This window comes from Barbus barbus, assembly GCF_936440315.1.
Source record: "Barbus barbus genome assembly, chromosome: 28".
Classification (NCBI taxonomy): Eukaryota; Metazoa; Chordata; class Actinopteri; order Cypriniformes; family Cyprinidae; genus Barbus; species Barbus barbus.
Window position 1 is genome coordinate 21,696,897 of NC_136756.1, and position 25,869 is coordinate 21,722,765.

A 25,869-nucleotide genomic window follows, 5' to 3' on the forward strand; every position below is an offset into this window, starting at 1 on the left:
TACAGATGTGCTCATAAATTTATATATCCCCTGCAGAATCTGTAAAATGTGTGGCTATTTTTAACAAATTATGCAATCTCAAAAAAGAAATGAAAAATAATTACTCAATACATTAATAAATACATTCCCTGAAGAAGTAACATACCAGACATGTATACACTATTTAGAATGTTTGGGGACAGTAAGCTTTGTTTAATGTTTTGTTCACCAAGGCTACATGTTTTGTTTGCTGCGGCGCCCGGGGAGCAGTTGGGGGTTCGGTGCCTTGCTCAAGGGTCTCACCTCAGTCGTGGTATTGAAGGTGGAGAGAGTGTTGGTTATTCACTTCCCCCACCTACAATCCCTGCCGGACCTGAGACTCAAACCCACAAGCTTCGGGTTACAAGTCCAACTCTCTCTATCCATTAGGCCACGACTGCCCTTAAAAGTGGTCAAATCGATTAATCGCGATTAATCGTATTACAAAAATGTGTTTACATAATATATGTGTGTGTGCTGTGTATATTTATTTATTTATTATTTATATATATATATAAATGCACATACATGTATATTTTTAAGAAAAATTATATACTTCATACATATATACAATCATATACTTAAATATATACATGTATGTCTGTGTATTTATATATATTTGTACATATAGATTTATATGTATAGTATGAATATAAATATAGATTACATATATTTCTTAACTATTTACATGTATGTGTGTGTGTATTTATACAAATATACACAGGACACACACACATATTATGTAAACACAAACTTTTATTTTGGATGCGATGAATCCCGATTAATCGATTTGACAGCACTACAGTTTAGCCGTTACTCCAGTCTTCAGTGGCACATCATGATCCTTCAGAAATCATTCTATATGCTGATTTGGTGCTCAAGAAATATTTCTTATTATTGTCAACATTGAAAACAGTTGTGCTGCTTAATATTTTTGTGGAAACCAATGTATTTTTTTCAGGATTCTTTGACTAGAAAATTAAAAAGAACAGTCTGTTTTGAAATAGAAATATGTCACATTATACATATCTTTACTGTCACTTTAATTTCTCTCTCAAAAAAAAGTACTGACCCACACTTTTAAATATAAGCATGTTTTCCCCAAGAAAATAGATATTGTGCATTTTTATTTAATTTTGTGGAAAAATGTCTTAATTTTCCCAGTCAACCAAGTAACGAATGAAAAGAAATATTAAACATATCAGCTGTATTTAATCAGACTGGAAATAAAAGGTCAAATTGAGCATAATCGTCTTGACAGTGTTTGCGACTGTTAGCTGTTCTCGCATTATTGCCTCCTTAGGTTAAATCTCTATATTGCTCATTTGAATAAACATGTCAGTTAAATGAATAAATGTAGATGTGATGCCAGCAACGTTTTTTTTTTTCCTCTTTTTAGCACCTAACAGAAATTCAGTTCATCACACCTTCACTTTTCCCCTAATTTTTGCTTTAAGCCACAGTGCGGCACATGTAGAGTTGAATTGTAGCTCTTCTATTAATAATGTTGGTTTCTCTCCTCAGGGATGTGATAAAGAGAATAGACCAGTCTGAGTTTGAGGGATTCGAGTACATTAATCCTCTGCTGCTCTCCAATGAAGAAACTGTATGAGGGAAGAACAATACGGCTGATGCTTCTCTGCCTGCGGCTCCACAAGACTACTACAGCTGAGTTAAGCTCAGACTCAGACATGTGTTACAGAGAAGAACTTTCCTTAAAACTGTGTTAAAGACAAAAAGCAACACTAAGACTTCAAGTTTCGGACCCTGCTTGAGTTATTTTGGGGTTACACTGGAAGAAACGTCTGGAGGATCTTCAGAAAACAAACTCAGAACTATTCCCCAAATTTCAGCTGTTGATTGTCTTCCTCATTCCCAGCATCCTCTTTAATTTTCACGCTCTTGTTTGTGTGTGTGCGCGCACTGTTGCCTGGGACTGAAGTTAGTTCCTTCGATGTGTGCCTGCGTCCATCAGAGACTACATTTCCCATCAACCCTAGCTAAATATGACAGTTCTAACTTAATGTGCACTTTTATTTTGTTCGATTTTTATTTTTTGGATTCTCTTTAATCTTGTATGAGGCGCGTCCTCAAGCGAAACAAGAATGTACAATGTTTAAAGGTTATAAAAAAAAAGTTGTATTATAGTGTAGGTAGCCAATTGAAGAATTTATGATGCCTTCTATGATGCAAAGTGGCACATTTTAATTCATGACCATGATGGTTTCATCCACAGTGGGTAGCTGTGCTTCAACCCGCAAGCTTTTAACCACCCATGTTGGTTTTACAGAGTAAATGGGAGATAAAATGTGTTTTTTGAAGAAGTGCCTCAAAGATCCAAAATTCACCATGCTCCAAACTGCTCTGAACTCCACGTTAGATTGGAGTTGGTTGCACCATCCAATGAGAAAGTGGGCTGCAGGTGTTATTATTATTATTATTATTATAATTTTTTACATAACACAAACACACTGATACATATGTTGAAACAAAACATTAAAGTAAGACACTGAATGATCACAGGGCCCAAATACATCAGACCAGCAGCAATATAACCAACCTAGGTTTATTGGAAAAACATTCCTCTATCTATGTTTTTGTGCAAATTATTGTTATTGGGCATATTACCAATTACTAAGGACTTTTTTTGCACAGTTCCTTACACAATACTATGTTATGACCTCAAAACACTTGTATGGTGCATGATTTGTAATACATTTTAAAATTTGCACCACATAACCTGCTCCATATGTATGGTTTTTCCCACATAGTAAACCTGCTCGGTAGCTCAATTAGGTTTAGGGTCAAATGCGATAGAGCATTAACCTCACCGGAAATGTCATTTCCGAACCACCACATTACCAAAAAGCAACCAACATAAAATGCTGCCAGATTTACATTCATCTAGCTCAGATAAAACCGAATGCGCTTTTAGCATTGAAAGTGTTATGAAACATTTAAAAAAACAACATAATATAATGTTTTTTCCAATGAGCCTGGGTTTAATATTACAGTAGAATTCAATACAACTGCACACTATATTACTAAAATGGCTGCTCCTCACTCTGATAAGAAGGTTTTGTGTTGTTGTACTCATGTGATCTGTCAATAACGTGCTGTTGAGACGTTGTGGAGAGCGACAGAACACAAACAAGGGTTTGTACGTCATGTCGCTGGTGTTGTGTGGTGGTAAAATTGTGCAACAGTGATGTGACAATCTCAGATGACCTAAACGCATGGTGGAACTGTCTTTGCAGTCGCAGTCAGATGCTTAAATTGAACCCATTGCAACACTTAATATCAAACACAGTTAGTGCAGGATGCTAATCTTACTGTATTTCATTCAGTGACAGGTTGTATTCAGAATGGAGTTCTAGCCTACTACTGTACTACTACTGTACTACTATTTTTATTAATAGTAGGTGAAATGATTGTCAATATTCCACGATAAACACTTTTCTGACATTAGTAAGCCACACTGTCACGTTACCTTGTGATGTTGCATAAGCAACTAATAATGACTATTTTGTATTTTAAAATCAATTTTGTGTAAAAATGCTGCGAGTGTTTACACTTAGGCAAAATAGTGAGCCAAAAAAAGAGTTGGAAATAGAAGATCAAGTTGTGTGTATTGCATTATGGGATATGTTATTCTGCGCTGTGTGTGTCTTGGCAAATGTAGTAGGTCATCTGGGTATCCCATGCACACTGTGCACAGTATACATACTGCAGAGATCGTAAGAGTAGCATGTTAATAGCCGTACTAAACCATCATGTCTATTTAAATTCCAGGCCACACAAAAAAAAGCTCTTAAAAATTTACTTCAAAACCCGTAATTTCCCTTTAAAGAGAAAAACAGCCAATCAAAGGCTAGCTTGACTGATTAATCCCTCACAGTGATAAGGTATTGTGTTATTAAGCAACTAGATATGTTTTCTATCTTCCATTGCATTTGATCTCCAAGTTTTTTTTTTATTCCCCTCTTTTCCTGAAGAGCGAAGACAACACTCTTAGATGTGAACGCTTTGATGAAATCAGACCCGTATGAAGAATTGCTGCCATGTTAACAGGATTAATTAGCTGCTTTTGTGTCAGACAGTAGCGAGATTAGCAGACGGGCTAAGAACAAAGAGCGGCCCGGGAGATAACAAGCGTGACGAACGTAGCGATAACGAGGCAGAGAGCAAAGCCACATTTCCCCGTGTTTTCAGCTCTCTAATGAAAAGCTGGTACAAAAACAGGCACAAAATTTTGATAAACTCCTCTATTTATGAATGATTGTTTGTGACAGGAACTTCAGGTGAATGCAGACTGCCAACAAGTGGCATTCCAGTATAGTTTGACAGGGCCATTGCGGGTGCAGATTTTCAGGTTTTAAGGTAAAGTTGGTCCTACACAAAATTTGCTTCATTTTCATTCCTGTACACCAATGATTATTTTTACAAACTGTATGAGAAACAGGTACCTTGGTATATTACAAAGGACCAAGTAATAAATCCTCTTCATCCGACCAACAACTTAATTTTCCACCATCTTGAGCTAATGTACAGAACCCATCTGAAATGGTGTCAGATTTATGATTGTCCTTTGTTGGGGTTTTATTCATGTTTATATTTGAACTGGAATGAGTTTGACATAATTGTAAATATCTGTAATTTAACCCTTAAAATTTTCACAGCAAAAAAGAAATAAATCTGTTTCTGCATCATTATAAGAGATATCTCAATTCAGTGTCCCAGCCGCTAGTCTCAAACTTAGAACCCAAGACTGCAATAAAATAAAAGTTCCTGTCCCTGAAAACATTTTAAGCAAGAAATGTCCATTATTTATCAACTTGCCAAATTCAAAAGCCTGTCGCAAGCTGTTTTCTGCTTTTATTTCTTTTTTCGGTTCGGAGTCCAAAGCAAATGACGCTCTTATCGATGTGCTACAGGGGAATACTTTTATATTTGAAATGTTTGTTTTATAAATTATTGTAAATGAAAGCTCTAGTAGAGTTTCTGTGGGCTGAGGGTGGGAGAGAGAGATGTGAACATGTCTTTGGTTTTATGAAGTTAAGTCTTAAGCATCTTAGATAACAACTGTAAATCAGTAAATGTTCATTGTACTGACTTCACATTTCCTGTCTCATGATTTCTGGGTGTGGAGAAAAACACGGGTCTGTGAGAGAGCACTGTCTTTATTGCACAATGCATATTTATCAATCATATTTTATAAGAAGTATTTAAAGCAATAGTTCACCCAAAAGTGAAAAGTTGCTGAAAATGTACTCACCTTCAGGCCATCCAAGTGTGTTTCTTCATCTCAACAGATTTGGAGAGTTTTAGCATTACATCTCTTCCGTGAATGGGTGCTGTCAGAATGAGCGTTTAAACAGCTGATAAAAACTAAACAAAAATCCACTAGTAATGTGAGTATTTCACAAGTTGTGTGTTTGTAATAAACAAATCTATATTTAAGGTATTTTTAATTTCAAACCAGGCTAACATATGAGTCCTCTATCCATGTTTTTGCTTTCTCCAGAGAAAAAGTAAGCTCCTCTGAATCAGGAGAGAAATATGCACAGATCAAACACAGTTTGACACAAGTGAAAACTGTTCTAAATAAGTATGTCAGTGGGGGTTTGATGTGAGAGGACAACAGGGGAATTACTTTTCCACTGAAGGAAGTGTTATTGTTGTCCTGATTATGGACCAGAAGTGGCCAGTTTAAAGTTAAAAGACTGTAATGACTGATTTGTTTATTACAAACATGAAGCTTTTAACTTTAATTAATTAATTAACACATTAATTAATGCACTTGAAATGTGTGGACTACTTGTGGATTATTGTTTATTTATCAGACGTTTGGACTCTCATTCTGACGGCACCCATTCACTGCAGAAGATCCATTGATGAGCAATAGGTGTATGGCTAAATTTCTCCAAATCTGTTCCGATGAAGAAACAAACTGATCTACATCTTGGATGGTCTGAGGGCGAGTACATTTTCAGCAAGTCTTCCTTCTTGGGTAAACTATTCCTTTCCAGGTCTTCTGGTTAAAGTAATCCTTTGCAAGCACATGCAACATAAAGGAAAATTCAAGTATCTAAAATAATATAACAAAATTTACTTGTCATCACCAAATAATGTCTTCATGCATCTCTGATAAACATTGTGCAAGGTGACCATCACATTGTATTTGGGTGAACCTGGGAAAAAACAACAAAAAAAACATGTTTTTAACAATAGTGAGCAACACAAACACACACAATCCAATTCACCATAACTTAAGAGAAATCAGTGTTCGTTCCAGTAATATGTGGTTTGTAAACCCAAACACAAGGGTGCTACAGCAAGACCGTTTCTCTCTTGCACAATGAGCAGTTTTGGAAACCAAATAAGATGTTTGAGTCATGATAAGTTATTGATCCCTCACTGTCTCTTTCAAAAAAAAAAAACAATTTGGGAATAATGAATGTTGATGTAAGTTTTGGACTGTGGAGATTGGAGAAGCTGTTCACAATGTTGATTCACAATGTATCAGCTGATCCACTGATATCACTCAAAAAGCATTTATCTGGAAATGCTTCTAATTTTTGCTTCTCATTTCAGATTTTCTCTTGGTAACCAACAATTCTTAACATGCATTTGCTAAAACCTCACTGTTAGAATTCATGCACTTTTTCTAGGATTGACGATTTTTAAATCATGAATAGTTGGTGGCTTTTTTGTAGCATTTTATAGAAAAGTGAATAACTCCATTTATAGTAATTTGCCTATGTGTGCACAAAAATAAACCACTGAGGAATAGTTTGTTGTAGTAAGCCATCGGCTAACAAGCACACATAAACTGCGAGGTCACCAGGTCTCAAATTTGACGTTCCAATGACCGACAGATCATTCCTCCTCCCCAAACGCCACTCATTTCTGGGCGCATTCATTTGTTTGTGTTCCCTTTCCCTTCAAGACTCCTTCCTTTCCTCTCTAATCCCTTTTCCAACCCAGACGGCTTGATGCTTCCCAGCAGCAAACCTCAAAACCATTCTGCGAATCTACGCGTGCCAACCCACCCCTGATTCCCTCCGTCAAGATTTCCATCTCTTCACCAGTCTTGCCCTCGGCTCGTATCGACGCCCTCGGAAACTCGCTCTCTGTATCTCCCTGGTTCTCTATCTGTCTTTCCCTAGACAAGAGCTCTCATTGTGTCTCTCTCACGGGGCCGCCTGTGTTCTGCTGTGCTCTGCAGTCTGGCCAATGTACACACGGTGGGCAGAGAGCGGGCAGCGGCGCACGCCAGCCCTGCGCTCACAACAAAGTGCTGCCTTGTTCTGCGAGGTTCGCCACTGCCCACCACGCCAAAGGAGCGCTGCTCTCAGACCTCGTAAGAATCTGGTGACTTTTTGACCCGTTTTGATGAATAACTGTCCTTCTTAGAGTTTCTCTTCCTCCTCTCTTTAAGTACACTCACAGTCGCTGTGTTTCAACATAGTGTTTTCTCTTTCTGAGAAGTGCCCCAAAGTTCACGGACAGAAAGGTTCATAAACAGCCTTTTTGGAGAGTTGGCATTGGGTAAAGATGACGGCAAGGTGAAAATGACACCTATAAAAGCCTGTAGCACTGGTATATGACTTTACAGGATATATAACAATTCCATTGAGTTTTTTAAGTCAACATCAAAATTTTAGCTTAAAAAGTATATGAATCTGCAAGGAAAATTTGATAACACTTTACAATTTGTTTTCAAAACTGTTACAAAATTATCATTAGTTTATATATTACGAATAAACGTTTATTAACAATGACCATTAAACACTTTTAACAAATTTGTAAATGTCTAATATAACATTAAACTAGATTACACTGAAAGTGGATCTGCAAAGTGTGAAAAACTATTTTTTTGTACTATACCTTTATATAAATAATTTATATAAAATGATTAAAGTGCCCCTATTATGGGTTATGAAGGGTTCATATTTTGGTTTTGGGAGTCCCCAACAACATGCATGCAATGTCAAAAAAACACTTTCATTGTCTTATAATATGCATTTAATTTTACATTATTTGCTCAACGTCTCCCAAACGATTCATTTTTCCAAACCCCTCCTTTCCATGATGCTAATCTGTGGTGATTGGTCCGATTGGTCAATTTCATTTCCATTTCATCATGCCTGTAATGCCTGATAACATTTGTGAGCTCAGTGCTGCTTTGAGTACAGCGTTACCGGGGAAATGGCCATTTTTACTGCTCCAAAACCAGCACGTAGTGACAAAGAATGAATTTGCATTTTCATTCAGACTAACGCAAAATTCAAGTTTTCCCAGGTCTGCGCACGCAACAAGTGGGTGGGCAAAGTGCTGTTTCATGTTGACATCAACATGAAACATCTTGAGATTCGTTTTAAAAACGTTTCAATTATTCAGTGTCGACTCTTTCTTTTGAGAGACAATAACTTTATACACAGTGCACATTCAGATTTAAAACTTTGCAGGATGTTTTCATTTACTTAAAACTGTGTTACACACTGCATGAAAGGTAATTTTCAAAAATCCTTTGCCCGATTTAGATAAACTTTCCAAAAGTAATTCTATTTAAACAACCCAAATAACAAAACTCGTAATTCTCAAAATGCAGACTGATTTTTAAATGGTTTGCCATAAAGTAGCGGGGTATTTCCATCTGAAACAAACACTGTATTACCTCATTATTGTTTAAGTCCCAGAATTCAGTGTCATGTGTTGTGTAATACTTTGCATACTTCGTACTACAACAACAATAACAGCTGCTAAACGTTGCTATGTTCATCCATCAAAATAAAGAATCAAGTGTTCATAAAGCATCAAATAAATATAAATCCCATCTGAACTGGATCCTCTGCTCTACATCTGCAGCGATGACATCACATCCAGGAGTGAGTTACATAAGCATGGCTGCGATATCCATCTCGCAGCGCTCCACCAGCACCCAAGACGCAAACACTCAAATCCATTTCATTTAGGGAAAATAAAATGTCTTTCTCCAGCAAATGACTAATTTTATTTTGGCCATTTGAAAGAGGTGATAGAATGCATGATTCTATCCACCAACACTTCTTCTTACAGCCTAGTGAAGCTGTTTTGCCAAGGGGTTCATGAGAGTGAGCGAATGTATGTTCTGACTTTACCTAAAGAGCCAGCTAAACATCTCTAGTGCCAAAGCTGATCTCAGTCTTTTACTCTCTGCTGTTCCAGAACATGCACCTACTCTCCAGTGAGAGCAGATCACATCTCCTGCATTCTCATTTGAGTTGCTGTTCTGAAACAAAACACCTGAATTCTGAGACTTTTTAATGAGCTTCTGAGAAATCAGAACTTGAGTGAAGAAGAAAAAATAACTTTTGTAATACAAGTGTAATTTTCTAATTGGATTATTTGCTAAAACTTCTCTGGTCATTCAGCTGCCAAAAGCAATGCCAAATTGAAGAATGTTGGGATATTCTAGATTTTATGCACAGGATATTTCGTGGCAGTCACCCAATGTGACATTTTGGGTTGTTGAAGCCTTACATACTATTGGTATTGTTGTCATCTTTGGTTCTGCATTGTGAAATCAATCAACTTTGTGGATTTTTTTACCTATTTATACGAAATGTTCACTCACCCTGCAGGAAACGGCATCAGACACATTGGGCAGCACTCCAGTTCTGATCCAGATGCTGCTCCAGATCCTTCTGTTCCTGATGTTGTCCCCAGTTCTGATCCAGATGCTGCTCTAGATCCTTCTGTTCCTGATGTTGTCCCCGGTTCTGATCCAGATGCTGCTCTAGATCCTTCTGCACATGATTTTGTTCCCAGTCCTGAAACAGTTGCTGTTACGGATCCTTCTGCTACTAATTTTGTCCCCAGTCCTGATCCAGATGCTGCTCCAGATTCTTCTATCCCAGATTTTTTCCCCAAATTCAATCCAGATTTTGTTCCCTGCCCCAATTCAGATCCACTTTCTCTTGAATTTGTTCCCAGCCCTGACTAAAATCCACCTAGCCCTGATTTTGCTCTCTGCCCTGATCCAGATCCACTTGCTCCATGTTTTGTTCCCATGCTTGAAACTGCTTCAGATATTGTTCTCAGACGTGATCCAGATCCTCCTTCACCTGTTTTTATCCCCTTCCCTGGTCCAGATTCTGTATCCAATCCCACTCCAGGTTTTGATCCCAGCACCAATCCAGATCCTCTTACTCCTGATTTTGCTCGCTGACCTGCTCCAGATTTTGCTTTCTGCCCTGATCCAGATCCACCTACTCCTTGTTTTGTTCCCATGCCTGATACTGAACCCTCTGCTTCAGACATTGTTCTTAACCATGATCCAGAACCTCCTGCACCTGTTTTTGCCCCCTTCCCTGCTCCAGATTCCACATCCAATCCTGCTCCAGATCCTCTTGTGACTTCTTGCATTTTAGAGACTTTCCCCACTTGGTCAAATTTGTCATCCTGTTTATCTGACAATTCACGATCCTCAACACAATTGACTTTGTCTTCTAGATGGCGCTGCTGAGAAGTTTGTACATCATATACTGACACACTCTCCTGATCAGGTGAAGATGCATGATTCTCTTAATCAGCTGGTGGACTACATTCTCCCATGTTCTCTGCAGCTGGAGGTTGTAAAGGGTTCTTGACCTCCTTCTCTGGTGGTGGGTTGTTGAGGAAAGATGGAGCGGGCAAATCCGGAGGGGGATTAACATATTCATCTGCACTGCACCACCTCCAATCACTTACTTTTTGTACAGTAGCTTTCTAAAGACATAGAGAGGAAATCACACTGTATTACACAAATTATCGCACTTGTGAATTAGAACCCTCTGTTAGCAACATAATTTAAACATTTTACACAAAATGTGCAGTTTGGATACCAGCTTAGTGGTTCTGAAGAACAGCAAAATAAAAGTATGAAGTCATGACAGCAGACACATCTAAACCCAAACTGACATGTGACAGAAGAAAAAACAACTGATGCCAGAAAACCATTATATTTGCATATTTTTCAACAAAAAACAAAAAAAAGAGACATTCATTTGCTTTTTTAAACATTGCATAATTTTTTAAAGATAAACGCTATGGAAATAATGTTTATTTGGCACTGTAAAGGAAACAAATTATTACATAGAATTACTAAAGAAATAATATTAAAAAGGTCAATGACAGGAGGTGCTTATTTACCTTCAGAAAATGTTGATTGTCCCTCTCAGGAGATTAAACTACATGATATATTTTATATGGAAAAACTGAATGTAAAATATAATTTTTTAAACGTGATACCAAAAAATTCAATTTAAAACTAAGTAATTTCTAGTAAATTTATGTTTTCCATAAAATAAAATTTACAATTAAAACTTTATCAAATTAAACACAATCAACAGAATTAAACAGATTTTAAACTAAAATTCTGATACTGCTTTATGATTTGAACTGTTTGGGATTTGTACCTCAAATGTTATTTGTTGTATGTATTTAAGTAATAAGACTCCAAAGTGGACCCATTTCATGGAAAATGTCATTTATTAAATAAACATGTTGCCCAGGACAACACACCACAGTCTTGTTGCCAATTCTGGAAAGGACAATTCAGTACTGTCCATCCCCTCATCTCCATGGAAAATAACATTAAGCCTACTTTTCCCATGTACAGAGATTCAAGGTCTCACAGTTAGAGGGTGGGTCCTGCTTTTAAAGACAGTGATATATTATTGGCAATTCATAAGTGACATTTTGGTGAAGGGAATGAAGTGTTTATGATGTGACGGTATAAGGTCATCTCTAGACCTTACAGTGTTGATTTGCATGTAACATCCATTTCAGGGCAAAATGTAGGAATTATTCATACTAAGTTATATGAAATAGGGTCATGCAATAGAATGAGACTCAATAAATACTACAATGTATATTAAATACTGCATGTTGAACCTGCTAACTACTCCAAACAGATCTACAAACACAGAGCCCCTCCCTCTTCCATGATAACCACTGATGATAAGCTGATGTTTTACCGTGGATGAAGGTGGGGGGAGCTAAGGAATACATTCTTCCTGATCAGACTGCAAGGTTGGGCAAAAGGCTCTCAAGGTAAGAGCCCAGAGTCTCTCCACATCATTTAATTCAGAACTCTCCCACCACCTCGCCCTGCAGAATTGAACAAGAAATAATATTAAGTCACAATATGTTACGTATATTATATTATGAAGAGAGCTTCATTTACTGAGTGACATTAGACTTCGTACCTGCCTGTAAGTTAAATGTTTTTCTGAAGCTTCTGTCCTGTTCTGCACTCAGACTGCCATTTGACTTTTTGATCGTCGTCTGCTGCTCGCATCTACTCCCCTCAATCGCTGATTTCTTCCTCTTTAGTTTAGACATCGCAATTATTCGGTTATAGACACTGCATCTCCATCAAACGCACATGGCTTAGCCAAACAATGAAAACTACGCGGGAGTTTTTTTACTACTTCCGTGTTCGATCACAACATTTTTTTTGCGTTAAAGCTGCGCACTGATTGCGCAGTTCGAATGAAATTTCGTTGCTGAAATGTATGACTTCGGGTTTCTGTTGTTTCATTTAAAAAAAAAAAGATGTACGTTGGGCTTAACTTTAATGTGCTTAAGGAAATGCTTATGTTTTAATAATTTAATTAATTTATTTAGTTATTTTTAGTTTATTCAGTTCAACATCATTGTTATTTGGCTTCTTTATTGATGTGATTATAGCCTGTTTTCAAAGCATCAATACACTGCACATGCAGACAATGGTATTCATCTTCTCTAAAATTAATATCTGAATCCAGTGTTAGTGTGCAACTGCATACAAATGTAAACTTAAAAATGCAAATGATTACTAGTATTTTGCGTGTGTTGTTGCTTAAATAATATTAGCCTATATAGTAGCCATGTCAACAAAATGATCTAGTGAGAAGGTTGCACATAGTCAAAATTTAGACTAACTTCTGTTTTTTGTTGTTAATTGTTTGCTCTAGGAATCTTCTCTCTGTGAGAATAAAATAATCTATCCTGGTTGACAAAGATTCAAATTGATAGTAATGGGATGATATTGGGATCTTAAGGATAAAACATACACAAACACTATAACTGGAATGGGCTATTATGATTATGCAGTGATGGAAGAAACCCATGAATGCATACTATCAACGTCAATGCATTATGAAAGAACATGGAGGGGGAAAAAACTAAGAGGTGGTTTGGTGGCCACCACCGAAATAAATGATCCATACGAGGTGCCTCAGCTCTGAGCTCTGGAGAGGCTGAGGCAAGGTTTGGAACCGTCTCTCTCCTCTGGATGAGAATTCCAGAAGGTTCTAATGCTGACACTGATGGTTCCATAGCCACACAGTGAGAGAGTACAATAGCAGATGAATTTTGAGTAAGTCTGTTCAGGGATGGAGCCGGGGAGACGGCATCCAGGAAAGAGCGCTTATGTCATTAGGACTTGTGTGAGGCAATGTTGTGAGCCGTAGCCATGGTTGCCTGATGAATGATGAAAAATGTAAAAATAGCGGGCGCTGCCCAAGTCCTTCCAAAAGCAAGCTTTCTCAATGCACTGTGGAAGAAGTGTGAGGTGGCAAAAGGAGAAAAGGAAAGAGTGAGGAGATTAAAGAATGGATATTGCTGGAGAAGATGTTTAATTAGGCCTAGCTGTTTTGGTGTGTTAGAAAACTTAAATTCCCTGAATGTCACACAAATTACCCTGAAAATCTAATTTAGGAAATTTCAGAGGTCTCTTTTTCAATATCTTTTAGTTATGATATGACAAATCTGTAAATATTTATGTGATGTTTGTAGGGTGATGTATAGGCTATGGCCTTTTTTTATGTGATTTTATGCTATGCAAAGTAATTGTATTAATTTTCATTCGTGAGAATTATGCCCATTTGCGTCATACATGAATTTGTATTGCTCTGTGGCTATTTTCTCACCGTTTATCAATACTGTGAAATTATTATATTGATCTGAATAGAGCTGCAGTGGTTGTTTTTTGTAGATCAACCTGGAAGTTCCCTGACAAAAACCCAATAGAATTTTTCCTTTGGCTTATGCAGAAAATAAGCTCTGTGACCAATAAAGATTTAATTCATACACATTTTGTTCATTATGATAATCTTCAGAAACATCACCACCATTAAGCTTTCAACAACACTGTCAGTCTTTATTAAAAAAATCCCTGAAAGTCAGAAAATTTAGAATAGTTTTCTAGAGTGTGATTATAAACACAATGAGGTGGTGAAAGCAGGCGAGTGAGTAGATGAATTTGTTTGGCATGCTGAATTTTGATTTTAATTTATCCATTTGTTAGCAACCATCTTTTTCAAGAAGAGTAAAAGCTATTAAAGACACAAAGAGGAATTACTGATTTATTTATATCTTTTCAAAAAACCCAATGACTTTAGGATGGTGGAATTGGAAATGCTAAAATGCCAACTCATTTCCAGATTTTGGCCTATAAAACTGTCGTCCCTGCAGCACTTCCAAGTTTAAATGAACAGAATTGTGGTGCTTTTGTAGAGTGTACTATAACAGAATTTTCATTTTTGGGTGAAATTTAAAAGGGAAGTGTATATTTTCTGCATCAACCAATTGTTGCTTTAATAGACAAAACTCCATAACAATTTTGGAAATTGTAAGCTGTGAAAATTTCATGATCTATGACCTTTATACAGTGCATGTCATTGTAAAGACTGTAAGTCTAGCCCCCACAGCCTAATTTTCATCCACGTTATGTGCAATATCGCATCTAACCTGACTAAAGTCTATTGGTTCGCTAAATCGATAGCTCAGCCATTATTTGTGCCTTGTTGCTGTGGCAGACGGCTCAAAATAGCAACGAGAAGTCTGCATCATTGCGGCGAATTGGCTGTTTTGAATGATTTGTTTCAATGAATCACCTCAAATAGCAGATTCATTGGTTCTTTTTACGTCATCATATATGGTGACATTACGTAATTTTATACACCACCAACCTCTGCATTGGTGGCGTTAGCAATCTGAGCAATGTTTTGACAGCACAGCACCACAAAGCCACATAATTTGTTTACCTGAAGTTGCATATTAAGCTGGGTTAGAAGGAAGTATTATCTAACTTCTACAAAAATGACAGACATCACCTAAGACACAGTTTACAAAATGAGTCTGACAGAGATCTTCTCAGCCAGTATCTGTTACCAAACCTCTGCCCTGCCAAGCTGCCAGTATGCAACAGGAGGAGTTGCGTCTCCGACTCCGGCTCCGGGGAGAGATGTGGGCACAGCCTCTCACCAGAATGATTAAGCCGCAGGTCTGCCCTTTCTCAAAAAGGTCACGGCTCTGATGGGTTTGACAGCTGGCACAGGTTGCACTGGCAGTGCTGAGAAAGAGAGACTTATGCCCACCACTAATCTGTGTTTTTACAAAACATCAGCATGTATCTCTGCATATAATTCTGCTTCTTAAAAGCTGAATAAATGGCAGTAATGCAGCACTTATCTTTGGTTTCTTCTTATCTGAGCCTAGCAGATATATTTTGATCCTGTTTGTTAAGAGGGTGGTGGCGTAGCTTGGGCAGAGAAAACTGCCTGTCAACAACAACCACACACCAAATCTCAGTGCAGTTCATAACCTTTTATTTGCAACCTACCAAATCAATTATTATTCACACCTTTTTGTTCCATTTTTGTCCATCTCTTTCGGAGTAAACAAATGTGTTGGATTTTTATTTTAAATAAAATAAATAAATTAGCATGTCTGATTCACTGATTCCCACACTGTTACCAGTGCATGAAAGCAAACATTCGTAATGCGTCTTAAATTGTCGCTGCATAAATTTAAATGGGTAATTGACTCTTCTGCAATGTAATTACTGCAGACATGTCATGACGCCTACACAAAAGACAACCAATCCCAATGCATTTGCATTTTAGGGGTCTGGTTTATACAAACCTGTTGTTATAGTCACGAAATGGATTTCTATCTCAGCTTCATAAATAGGTTTTTTTTCCTACTCTTCTGCTATATACGGCTGTCTAAATAAAGCTTGTATGTGCTGCTCTGACTCTAACTAGTGTTGGTAGCCAATAGAAAGGAATTTAATTCAAGGACAGAAATAATGAAAAGTAAAGCAAGCAGCCTGAATGCGATGAAAAGATGTTTACGATGTTATTAATTTTTTGATTGTGCCTCCATTATGATGGATGAGTAATATTTAGCATTTTGAAACAGGCCGCGCACACACACACACACACAAAACTCATCCAAAAAGAGTTTCGGTCAGTAGTTCGTGTTCACACCACCCATTTGAATATATTTCCATATATGTGCAAAAATCTGAGAGACAGCAGAGATTTAATGATCATATTTTGGTCAAGCTTGCAGGGCTTTTCCAAAATCCATGACGCAAATCCAAAACTTTTGAGAGAAGGAATCTTAAGCACTGTTAAAAAGAAATTCCCTTCTCTCATCACATTATCATGAAGATGTAAGATCAGATCGCTTATAGACTTTTGTGGAAAAACTAAAGCTACAATGTAAAAAATAAAAAAAAGATCTTTTGAAGTTGTAAATAAAACATTTAACCTAAATGTGCAGTAGGAGATGTTAGAAAATGCTAACTTTAGCCTGATAGCACTGAAAGGGAATGTCCCATCCTCCATGCAAATTGCCGTCCAAAGCCACGCATGAACGCATGTCCAATCAACACACTCGGAACGAGCGTTTTGATTGGACCAACATTTCTTGGTCCTACGCCTTCCACAGAATATATAAATTCATTTAGACCACATTAACTTAATGATTGCTGTTGGGATGTGAACAGACTTTCAACCAGCATAACAAAAAAATGTTTCTGAAGACAATCACCTATTGCAGCCTTAAAATAAAAAAAATATTCCTGGAGTATGTTTTACAAGAAATACTATTTCAGTGCTGTTTTTGTAATTAATTGTGAATTTTAATAACAATTTCTGAGTGAAAATTGTTTCTATACCAATCTGTTTTCATTGTATAGAAATTAAGACTGGTAACACATTTGGCTCAAAGTGAAGGCAGATAAAATGTTTTATTGAATCTTGTTTTCATAGCGGGACATGTGAAATGAATTTTAAACTGAAGACCTGTGCGTTTTTATATCATATTTGAGAGAGTGAAATGTATTTTCTCTCTCTCTCCCTAATTTTGCACCTTTTCTACAAATGGTTGATTCGATGCAATGCATCAAGGCCATTCTACCTGCAGTAACATCCCCTTGGAGCTAGAGGGGGCTACTGCAACAGATTACATTGACCTCATGCTTGCCTTGGATTCAATCTAAAGAGAATTATTAATAAATCATTGGCATATGTAGTGTGACAGGAAATGTGAATGAAATATGTCCCATTACCACTCACAAACAGACATAACATCCATACATATACTGATTTAAAAATAAGAGGTGAATATATAGGTCACGGTATTATTCACATAAATTAGGGGATTAATAGTGCTGCATGTCTGCATGACATAAACCCAAAATGTGGTAATAGTGGCACTGAATATTGTCTTAGATAATTAACATTAATATACTATGAAAACTTAATTATGAGGAGAATAATGATGTAATGAGTGATGTTATTATTGCTTGATGTGCTTGACCCAGTTGTTTGATATTATTGGCAAAACATTACAGTTGGTTTGTCATGTCATACAAATATTGTAAAACAACGTGTGTTTATTAGTCATGCATTCCCAGTACTTTCCCAGTTCAGTCTGCTGTACTCATTTCAGTCTAGAAGTCTCAGGAAAACCAAAGCTTACAAACTCAGACCGCAGCCAGTCTAAATTAGAGTGTCTGTTTCAGACTCCACCCATCAACCCACTGATTCAACATACTGCCCTGCTTGCAGAATGCTCTTATTTCCTCCCCCTCAGACTTTCATTTAAAATGTATTATAAATATACAGTTTTACAAACTGTTTGAGGCTTAATTGCAGGCTTTTTGAAGTAAAATAAAAGTGGTGCCATCGTGACAACCTGTGATGTGTGTTTAAATTGAATTATTGACAAAGAAAAATGAGCTGAAACCCCAGAAATGGTAGAATTGAAATAGCAAAATGGTTTATGTTAAATTGATGGAAACAAAAATGATGATTACCATAATGATGGATCTTAATTTTCAATTTAATATACTTTGGGCAAAACCTTTACATCTGCATTATTATTATTAAAAATGTTAATAAAAGCAAACTCACAATATTGCAAATTAAAGTAATTTAATATTATACAAGAACAGCAGATTAAACGGTGTGACTTTTTTTTTTATTACTGCCATTTCATATATTTGTTTATTTACCTGGCCTATTTATTTTTTGTGTTGTCTGTGTAGGCTTTGACAGTATTGAAAATGATGACAATCATGCCAGTAAAGCTGTATCCATAAATGAAAAAAAAAAATGTAATCTAATAAATCAAAGTATAATTACATAAATCTAATGGATTAATTCAATAACAGAATAATGTGATAAATTACCATGAATAAAGTCAAGTTTACAAATAAAACACCAATAATAAAAAGATCAGGTGTTTACAAATATAAATAGTAATATTATAAGTACAGTGACTGTCTCTCTACAGCAGTGGGGGAGTGAAGACTGGTTCTTGGAAGAGCCACAGCCTGCGGAGTCAGTCACATTCTTGGCTGGGATTCAATGACTGAGCCAGACACACACAAACACTGAGCGAGAGAGAGGGAGAGCGAGAGAGGCTGTGCTCACTGACTCAGTCATACTGAATTGCAGGGGCAGAGCAGCGGAGGAGACGCGCCGTGTCAGGCTGCAGCGATCTCTACTCGCAGGGAAAATACGGATTTAAAGTTGGCGGATTGTGTATTCGACTTATTTGACGTGGAACAAGTTCGGCTCCCCCGTGGGATAGTTTTGCTGCAACTTGCGCGCTTTTGCTTGTGTTACACTTGAGTTTTCTGTACGCGTCTGTCTGTGGATATGGACAGAAGAGAGCCCGCTGCAGGGGAAGAAGACGCGCCGGTGGAAACCTTCGTCTGAGCGGGGATTTGATGAAGCCCTATCGGCCTTCTTGTGCTTGTTTTCACAGATTTGGATTTCGAGACACGGAACCAGGACCTTTGAGTCGTATTTCTCGCCAGACGCTCGGTTTCAACGTCAACGCGGTGCGCGAAACATGGAAACAATAGCGCGACAGAGTTTCCAGCCTCACCCGGGACTGCAACAAACTCTCAAACAGTTTCACCTGAGCTCCATGAGCTCTCTCGGCGGACCGGCCGCGTTCTCGGCCAGATGGCAACACGACCTGCTCTTCAAGAAGGACGGCAAAGACGTCCCGGAGCCCGTGCTGCACCTTCCCCCCATGCAGCCTCCTCCGGTGATGCCCGGGCCGCTCTTCATCCCATCTGACCGCTCCACCGAGAGGTGCGAGACGGTCCTGGAGGGCGAGACGATCTCGTGCTTCGTGGTGGGCGGCGAGAAGCGCCTGTGCCTGCCGCAGATCCTTAACACGGTGCTTCGGGATTTCTCGCTCCAGCAGATCAACTCGGTGTGCGACGACTTGCACATCTACTGCTCGCGCTGCACAGCCGACCAGCTGGAGATCCTGAAGGTGATGGGCATCCTGCCGTTCTCCGCGCCGTCCTGCGGACTCATCACCAAGACGGACGCGGAGCGCCTGTGTAACGCGCTCATCTACGGGGGGACATACCCGCCGCACTCCAAGAAGGAGCCGTACAGCTCCATCGAGCTGGAGCTCACCGAGAAGAGCTTCAAGATCTATCACGAGTGCTTCGGGAAGTGTAAGGGTCTGCTGGTCCCGGAGCTCTACACGAGTCCCAACGCGCCCTGCATCCAGTGCATGGACTGCAGGCTCATGTACCCAACCCAGAAATTCGTGGTGCACAGTCACAAATCGCTGGAGAACAGGACTTGCCATTGGGGCTTTGACTCGGCCAACTGGAGGGCGTATGTCCTCCTGAGCCCGGATTACACGGGGAAAGAGGAGAAAGCGCGTCTGGAGCAGCTCCTGGATGACATTAAGGAGAAATATGACTTCGCCAATAAATATAAGCGGAAAGCATCACGGGTGAGCCAGTTTGTTGCATTTTGCGCTGCAATCATTCAGGGTGAAATAAGTTTTCTTCTAGTGTAGCTACTGCAAGTGTCAGATGTCCATGACAAGCCATTTTATCTCTTTAAACTAACTAGTGTCTGTGTTACTAGTTGCTGACCTAGTAGTAAGCCAATAACGACTACCATCTTTTCCAATTTTATTAAAAACTTTTCATTCGATTCATATTCTGTAATAGTGCCTATTATCAGGTATTTCATTGGAAACTAGCCTACTTCTCGCAGTGGCAAGCATTTTTGCTTCAGATGCCAACTATTCCTTTTCCCATTTCTATTGGCACCTATTTCAGTTTTACTAACTATGTATCAATATTAATTTTGGCTTAGTAGAAATAGTTCAGCTACTAGTATCTGTGACAGTTTTCATAGAATTAATTGGATCATACTCATTTACTAGACATTCTGACTAGTCATTGCATCTTGCAAGTAAAAAAGCAATCGAAACTAGTGATGTAAGGAATTAGAGAAATTGAAAATATTCTACTCACTTTTGGATTACTAACTTGTTCAAAAATAAGTATCAGAAGTATAAAAATAGATATTGTTAAAATGGTTTGCCATAGTCGTCTTCAGATGAATGCTTGGAGAAAGGCCAAGGGTGTCAGTTCTTTGGTGACACAAGCTTCAGACTCAACAGTAAGTAGTTATTTGGCAGACGTACAGTGCACTTCTTATAGGGACAGTTCCCTTGGCACAACCTGAGGTTAAGTGCTCTGGGGCACTGTGGCGATGTCCATGAATCACCTCTGGTAGTATTAAAACAACAATCTTAAAGTTGGCAGACTAGAGGTTTAAAGCGCTAAGCCACACCACCAAGGTGAAATTTGTATGTCTTAGGTTTTGCATTGGCATATTCCAAGTAGTGTCAGCTTCCCTCCTTAGATGAGCGCTTGGAAGGGGGCCAAGAGTGTCAGTTCTTTGGTGACCCAGTCTTCAGACTCCAGAGACTATCATGATATTGGTTTCCCAGTCCAAATGTTACAACCTGATATCCGGGAGAGGGGTGAGATGTGGATTCTGCGGGCGGACGTTGAGATAGAGTAGCCGTCACAGTGACCTAAATTTAATGGCATGAAATATTTAACTTGAGCAGACCAATGCAAAAAATCACAGATAGCATTTCTCTAGGCACTTTCCATATGCTGTATTTAATTGACCAGTAACTAACCCTCGGGGTCATGACCTCTGTGCCATTGCCCTTTACTGTAGATACAGTGCTGAGTGTGTAAATAAACAATCATTAAGAGCCATTAAAGGCCAGGGTTCTTAGTTTTCAGCTCTGTCTCTCTCTCTCTTTCTCTCTCTCGCTCTGTCTAGTGCTTGTTTTTTATCATCTCCTTCCTCCATCTGTCTCTCTCGAGCCCAGCATGACTTCCACATGTCCCACGGCAACGGCGTCATGTTATGGTAATTCCAAAATTTGGTCATTTAGCTATCGCAGGTACTTGACAGTGGATGTGTTTTTAATGATCAGCCCATTGAGGGTTTAATCATGGGACTGCTGAGGGAAAACATCATGCTCTCTGAGCTGCACTCCAACCAAGTTAGCTGCTTAAATATGCATCATAAAGTTCATTTCGGGGTATTTTTAGAAGGAATAATCCGATAAAGCAGTCTCAGGCTGATTGTTTTATGTTTATCTGCTTCGGGTTGTCTCCAGTCTCGGGTTACTTGCATGTGTGGTGGCTCTTCTTACCCTTGGGGCTCCAATGCGTGACTCTTGCAGCAGACAGGGTCCTGTTTGTGAGGTAGAGGATTAGAGGAAAAGTTTTTTAGTAGTGTGCCCGCCTCCAATACACACACACACACACACAAACACTCAATGAATGGCAGGCCTGGTCATTTGCATGAACTGTTTTCCTTGAATGGAGCTGATGATGCAGTGATTGGAGTATTGTGGTGGAAACGGAATATGAACCAACAAAGAGGTGCATTCACTAACATCTCCTCCCTCCCATCTCTCTGTGATCAGCCCTCCACCACCTTCCCCACCCACCAGCTCTCACCCAGTTACTTTCTCTGTATGAGTGGAGGGAGAGAATGTAAACCTAGGCCTGCGCTCTAGCGTGTTTACACACATTTTCCGTTTACTGTCTCTTTTTGCACCGACGATGTGTGTTATAAGTGCTTTGCCGATTGAATGGGCCCTCACGGTGAATGACGTTGCCTCGTTAACATCGAGCTGTTTCCCTCGGTCTCAAGTGAGACCAAAATGTCCCGGAGCTCTCTGCATTATCACATTATCAGACCCCCCCACAGCAGGCTTTTATTCCTCTCAAGAGCTTTCCTGCCTCTCACCACACACAAGAGGGAACACTCTCAAACCGTCTGGAAACGGAAGTGGAATTTATCTGTATATCCATCTAGAGAGAGGGAGATTCGGTGTATTTTTACATTCGCCCGCCCGCCTGGTCACTCCTTTGCCAGGAAGAGTCGGCGATTTGATATTGATGATATTCATAATGGCTTCCACACTATTTGATTTGCCACTAAGATGTATGTAGAATAAGACTGAGGCCTGAAATTGATCCAGCTCTATGCAAATACTTGTAGATATGCTAGTTTGATTTCATTTTGTGTCAAGGGGGTCGGTAAGAACTTTGAATGGTTTTGAAATGTCTCCTATCCTCAAGTAAAAACTGTTTTCTAATATATTGTAAAATGCAATTAATTCCTGTGATGGCAAAGCCGAATTTTTAGCAGCCACTACTCCAATCTTCAGTGTCACATGATCCTTCAGAAATCAATCTAATATGCTGATTAGGTGCTTTAGAAACATTTCTAATCCTTATCAATGTTGAAAAAGGTTGTGCTGCTTAAAATTTTTTGTGGAAAATGTGATACTTTTTTTCACGATTCTTTGATAATTAAAAGTCTAAAAAAGCAGCATTTAAAATAGATTTTTGTTTGCTTTACTGTCACTTTGGGTCAGTTTAATGCATTCTTACTCAATAAAAGTGTTAATTTATTTTAAGAAATATAGATATGCAACCTTTCATAACAAGCATGTATCTGGCCTAAGGATTCCACATGCAAGTGATGTAGTCATAACAGGTTATTTTGTGTTTATATATTGTGTGTTGCTGTCTGGGATGCATGTTCTGTGTGATTGTGACAGAGCTGTTTTGTTTTTTGCTGAGTTATTTACAGATCTTACTGTTCCTCATCTGTGAAATGTAGTCTGGCAGTCTCTCTCTCACTTTCTCTGTCTCTGGGTGGGGTGAAGGAACTTCCTCTTTCTCTGCTGCTTGCTGAGGGAAGGTCACAGACTGTGTAGTTACTCAACCTCCCTCGACATATACATATGTGTGTAAGTGTTTGTGAGTGCGTGTCTGTCTGTTGCTTTCAGTGAGAAGCCGGAAGATGCAGAAAGACAGGATGTTCACTCAGACACACTCATAATTAAGCGAAAAATGTACCTAGCTATTATGCTCTGTCAAGCTGTCTCGGGTCTTTTAATATATGGGGGGGGGGGGAGAGATACTGCTCTGAGATCTCGTTCAGAGGGTTCAAAAGAGTTTGACTGCTTGTTAAACAAGGCTTGAGTTTGCTGATCTGTAGTATACAGGTTCAAAGTGTAAGCTTAGGTGTTGAGTTGGCTTCATGAGCTATCATGATTACTTACAGTATATACTGATAAAAATGTCTGGACCTAATTGTCAGGAGTGGCGCTGAATGATTGTTTGGATTAAGGACGAAATATCTTAAGACTTTTTAAACAAGTGAGTAAATGCCTTTAAATAGACTCAGCATTTGAGCTTTCAGTTGATTAAAAATGAATTGTTACATGATGCATTGATGAATAATTCAAATGAATTACGAATAATCAATATTTGATGAGAAAACACCCAAACGAAGATCACTTTTATATGTTAATATATGTCCGTTATATTGAACACAAGCCTATCGTTGACATACAGACCACAAAAACCTATTTTACAATCAACTTTGTCTATCCGTCTGAGATAGACTTCACACAGGATGCATTTTTGCATTACGTCTCCTCTATTTTTCAATTTTTGGTCAATGTAAATATGTGCTAGATGTTAATTTATATTGTTTCTTATTAGTACTAAATGCAGCTATTTTCAATTTATAGCCCTATTATGATTCTTTTTCACAGCGTATTCACACTGACAGATTTTCTTGACAAAATAGTTGGCATTTTCTTTTTTCTTTTTCAGCAGTAAGCACGAGAAAGCCCATATCATGAGCATTTTCCACTTAGTCATGCATTTGATTTCCCCCTCTAAGTTTCCTGTTAAATGTGGAGGCGTTTTATCAGGGGTTATTTAGAGAGTTTTGGCAGACGGCGTGTTCTTGCCGCCAGTGCAGGAAAACCGCAGCTCAGTGACGGGAAGGGAGAGTTGCGACAGCCGCATTCCAGGACCGCCACTCCCAAAGTGCAGCGAGAGACTGATTATGCAAATGAGAGTATGAATGGGCATGACAGCTTGCCCTCTCACTCTCTCTTTCGGATTCGCTGCGCGTCTGCCGGCACATTTAAACACGCACACACAAGCACACCTGCTCGGTATCGGAACTCTTCCCCTGCTGACATCTCGTCTCTGCACAATCAAGTGTTTTTTTTTTTTTTTCCCTTTCTCTCGATCTTTAATTCCCCTCAGGTGCTGGAAGTGGGTAGTAAACTTCTCTAATCATGCAGTCATTAAAGCAGAATTTAACCGCACTCAGCCTTTGAAGCCGTTTTCTCACTTAATTGTTCGCTCTTGGGAAACAAAGCTACGTAATTTAGTCTAAATCACGCCCTTGAAAACGCTTTTGATGAACACCTTGCGTGTTCATTTTCTTTCTTCCGTCCTCCGCGTTCGGTTCGGCCGACTTGTGATTTTTATTTTGGAGAGAGCGTGGCATATTTCCAACCACAACAACCCCCCCCCTCCAAGCGCCTCGGAGAATTCTGGGATATCTGATGGAGAACTGAGAGGGTGCAAGAGCTTTGGGAGAGGAAGCCAGTTCCCTTAGGGGATATTAGGTATGTCCCGTCTCATTCGCCAGGCATATCGCTCTTAAGCCACACACACACACACACACACACACTTACTCACAGTGGACAGCTCATCTCAACTCGGCTCAGCAGCAGCTGGCCCCTGGTATGCATATCAATGGCCGCAGCACGAAAAGCTGCATTTGCGCATTTCTCTGCCTCCCCTTCAGAATGCGAGGGGCTCCATGGGCACGGATAGTCCTGCAGCTGCCGACGATATAAACCAGAGGATCCGTCTGAGAACAGAGTCGAACGGCTGTTCTGAGACCTCACGGGTCAAAGCCTTCATAAGTATGTTCCAGAACTTGGACTCGTGAGGTCAAAGACCTGCAAGGCAGAGAAACGGACCCTGTGTTGTTCAGTCGGTTACTGATATGAACAGGCTTTTGTTTGGATATCCGCAAGGGTCATTTTTATTGTTGCGCAAGAGTGCCAGACGAGAAACCCGAACAGTTTTACTCAGTATGAAACTAGGCGAAAAAAACATGGTAATCTGTTGCTTTCATAACAAAGCTTATTCTTCCCACTGATCCTGAATAAAAAAAATCCCTCATGTGTAGTCCTGGGTGGTTATTAAATTCGACAGGGTTTTTTCAGGAGTCATCAGCAGCTGAGAGTTCTAACGAGACTCCTTTAGGTGCTAATTAAGATTTTTCAAATAGTCCGTCCCTGACAAGCCTGAACTGATGGATCATAACTGTGATTAACTGGGCAAAGAGAGAA

General features: G+C 39.0%; 2 protein-coding genes across 3 annotated transcripts in view; both read left to right on the forward strand.

The window, feature by feature from the left end:
- The window catches only part of LOC306847962 (protein kinase C zeta type-like), a 104,329-nt gene extending 99,204 nt beyond the window's left edge, over positions 1-5,125 (forward strand). For both annotated transcript variants that reach the window (XM_079382229.1, XM_079382230.1), the window contains exon 18: positions 1,543-5,125. In XM_079382229.1, coding sequence (XP_079238355.1) covers positions 1,543-1,630 — 88 coding nt within the window. In that variant the 3' untranslated portion in view covers positions 1,631-5,125. The remainder of the gene's footprint in view (positions 1-1,542) is intronic.
- A 13,615-nt stretch (positions 5,126-18,740) lies between these two features.
- Positions 18,741-25,869, forward strand: part of LOC306847963 (ski oncogene-like) — a 64,943-nt gene continuing 57,814 nt past the window's right edge. The window contains exon 1 of the mRNA XM_079382231.1: positions 18,741-20,094. Coding sequence (XP_079238357.1) covers positions 19,183-20,094 — 912 coding nt within the window. The 5' untranslated portion in view covers positions 18,741-19,182. The remainder of the gene's footprint in view (positions 20,095-25,869) is intronic.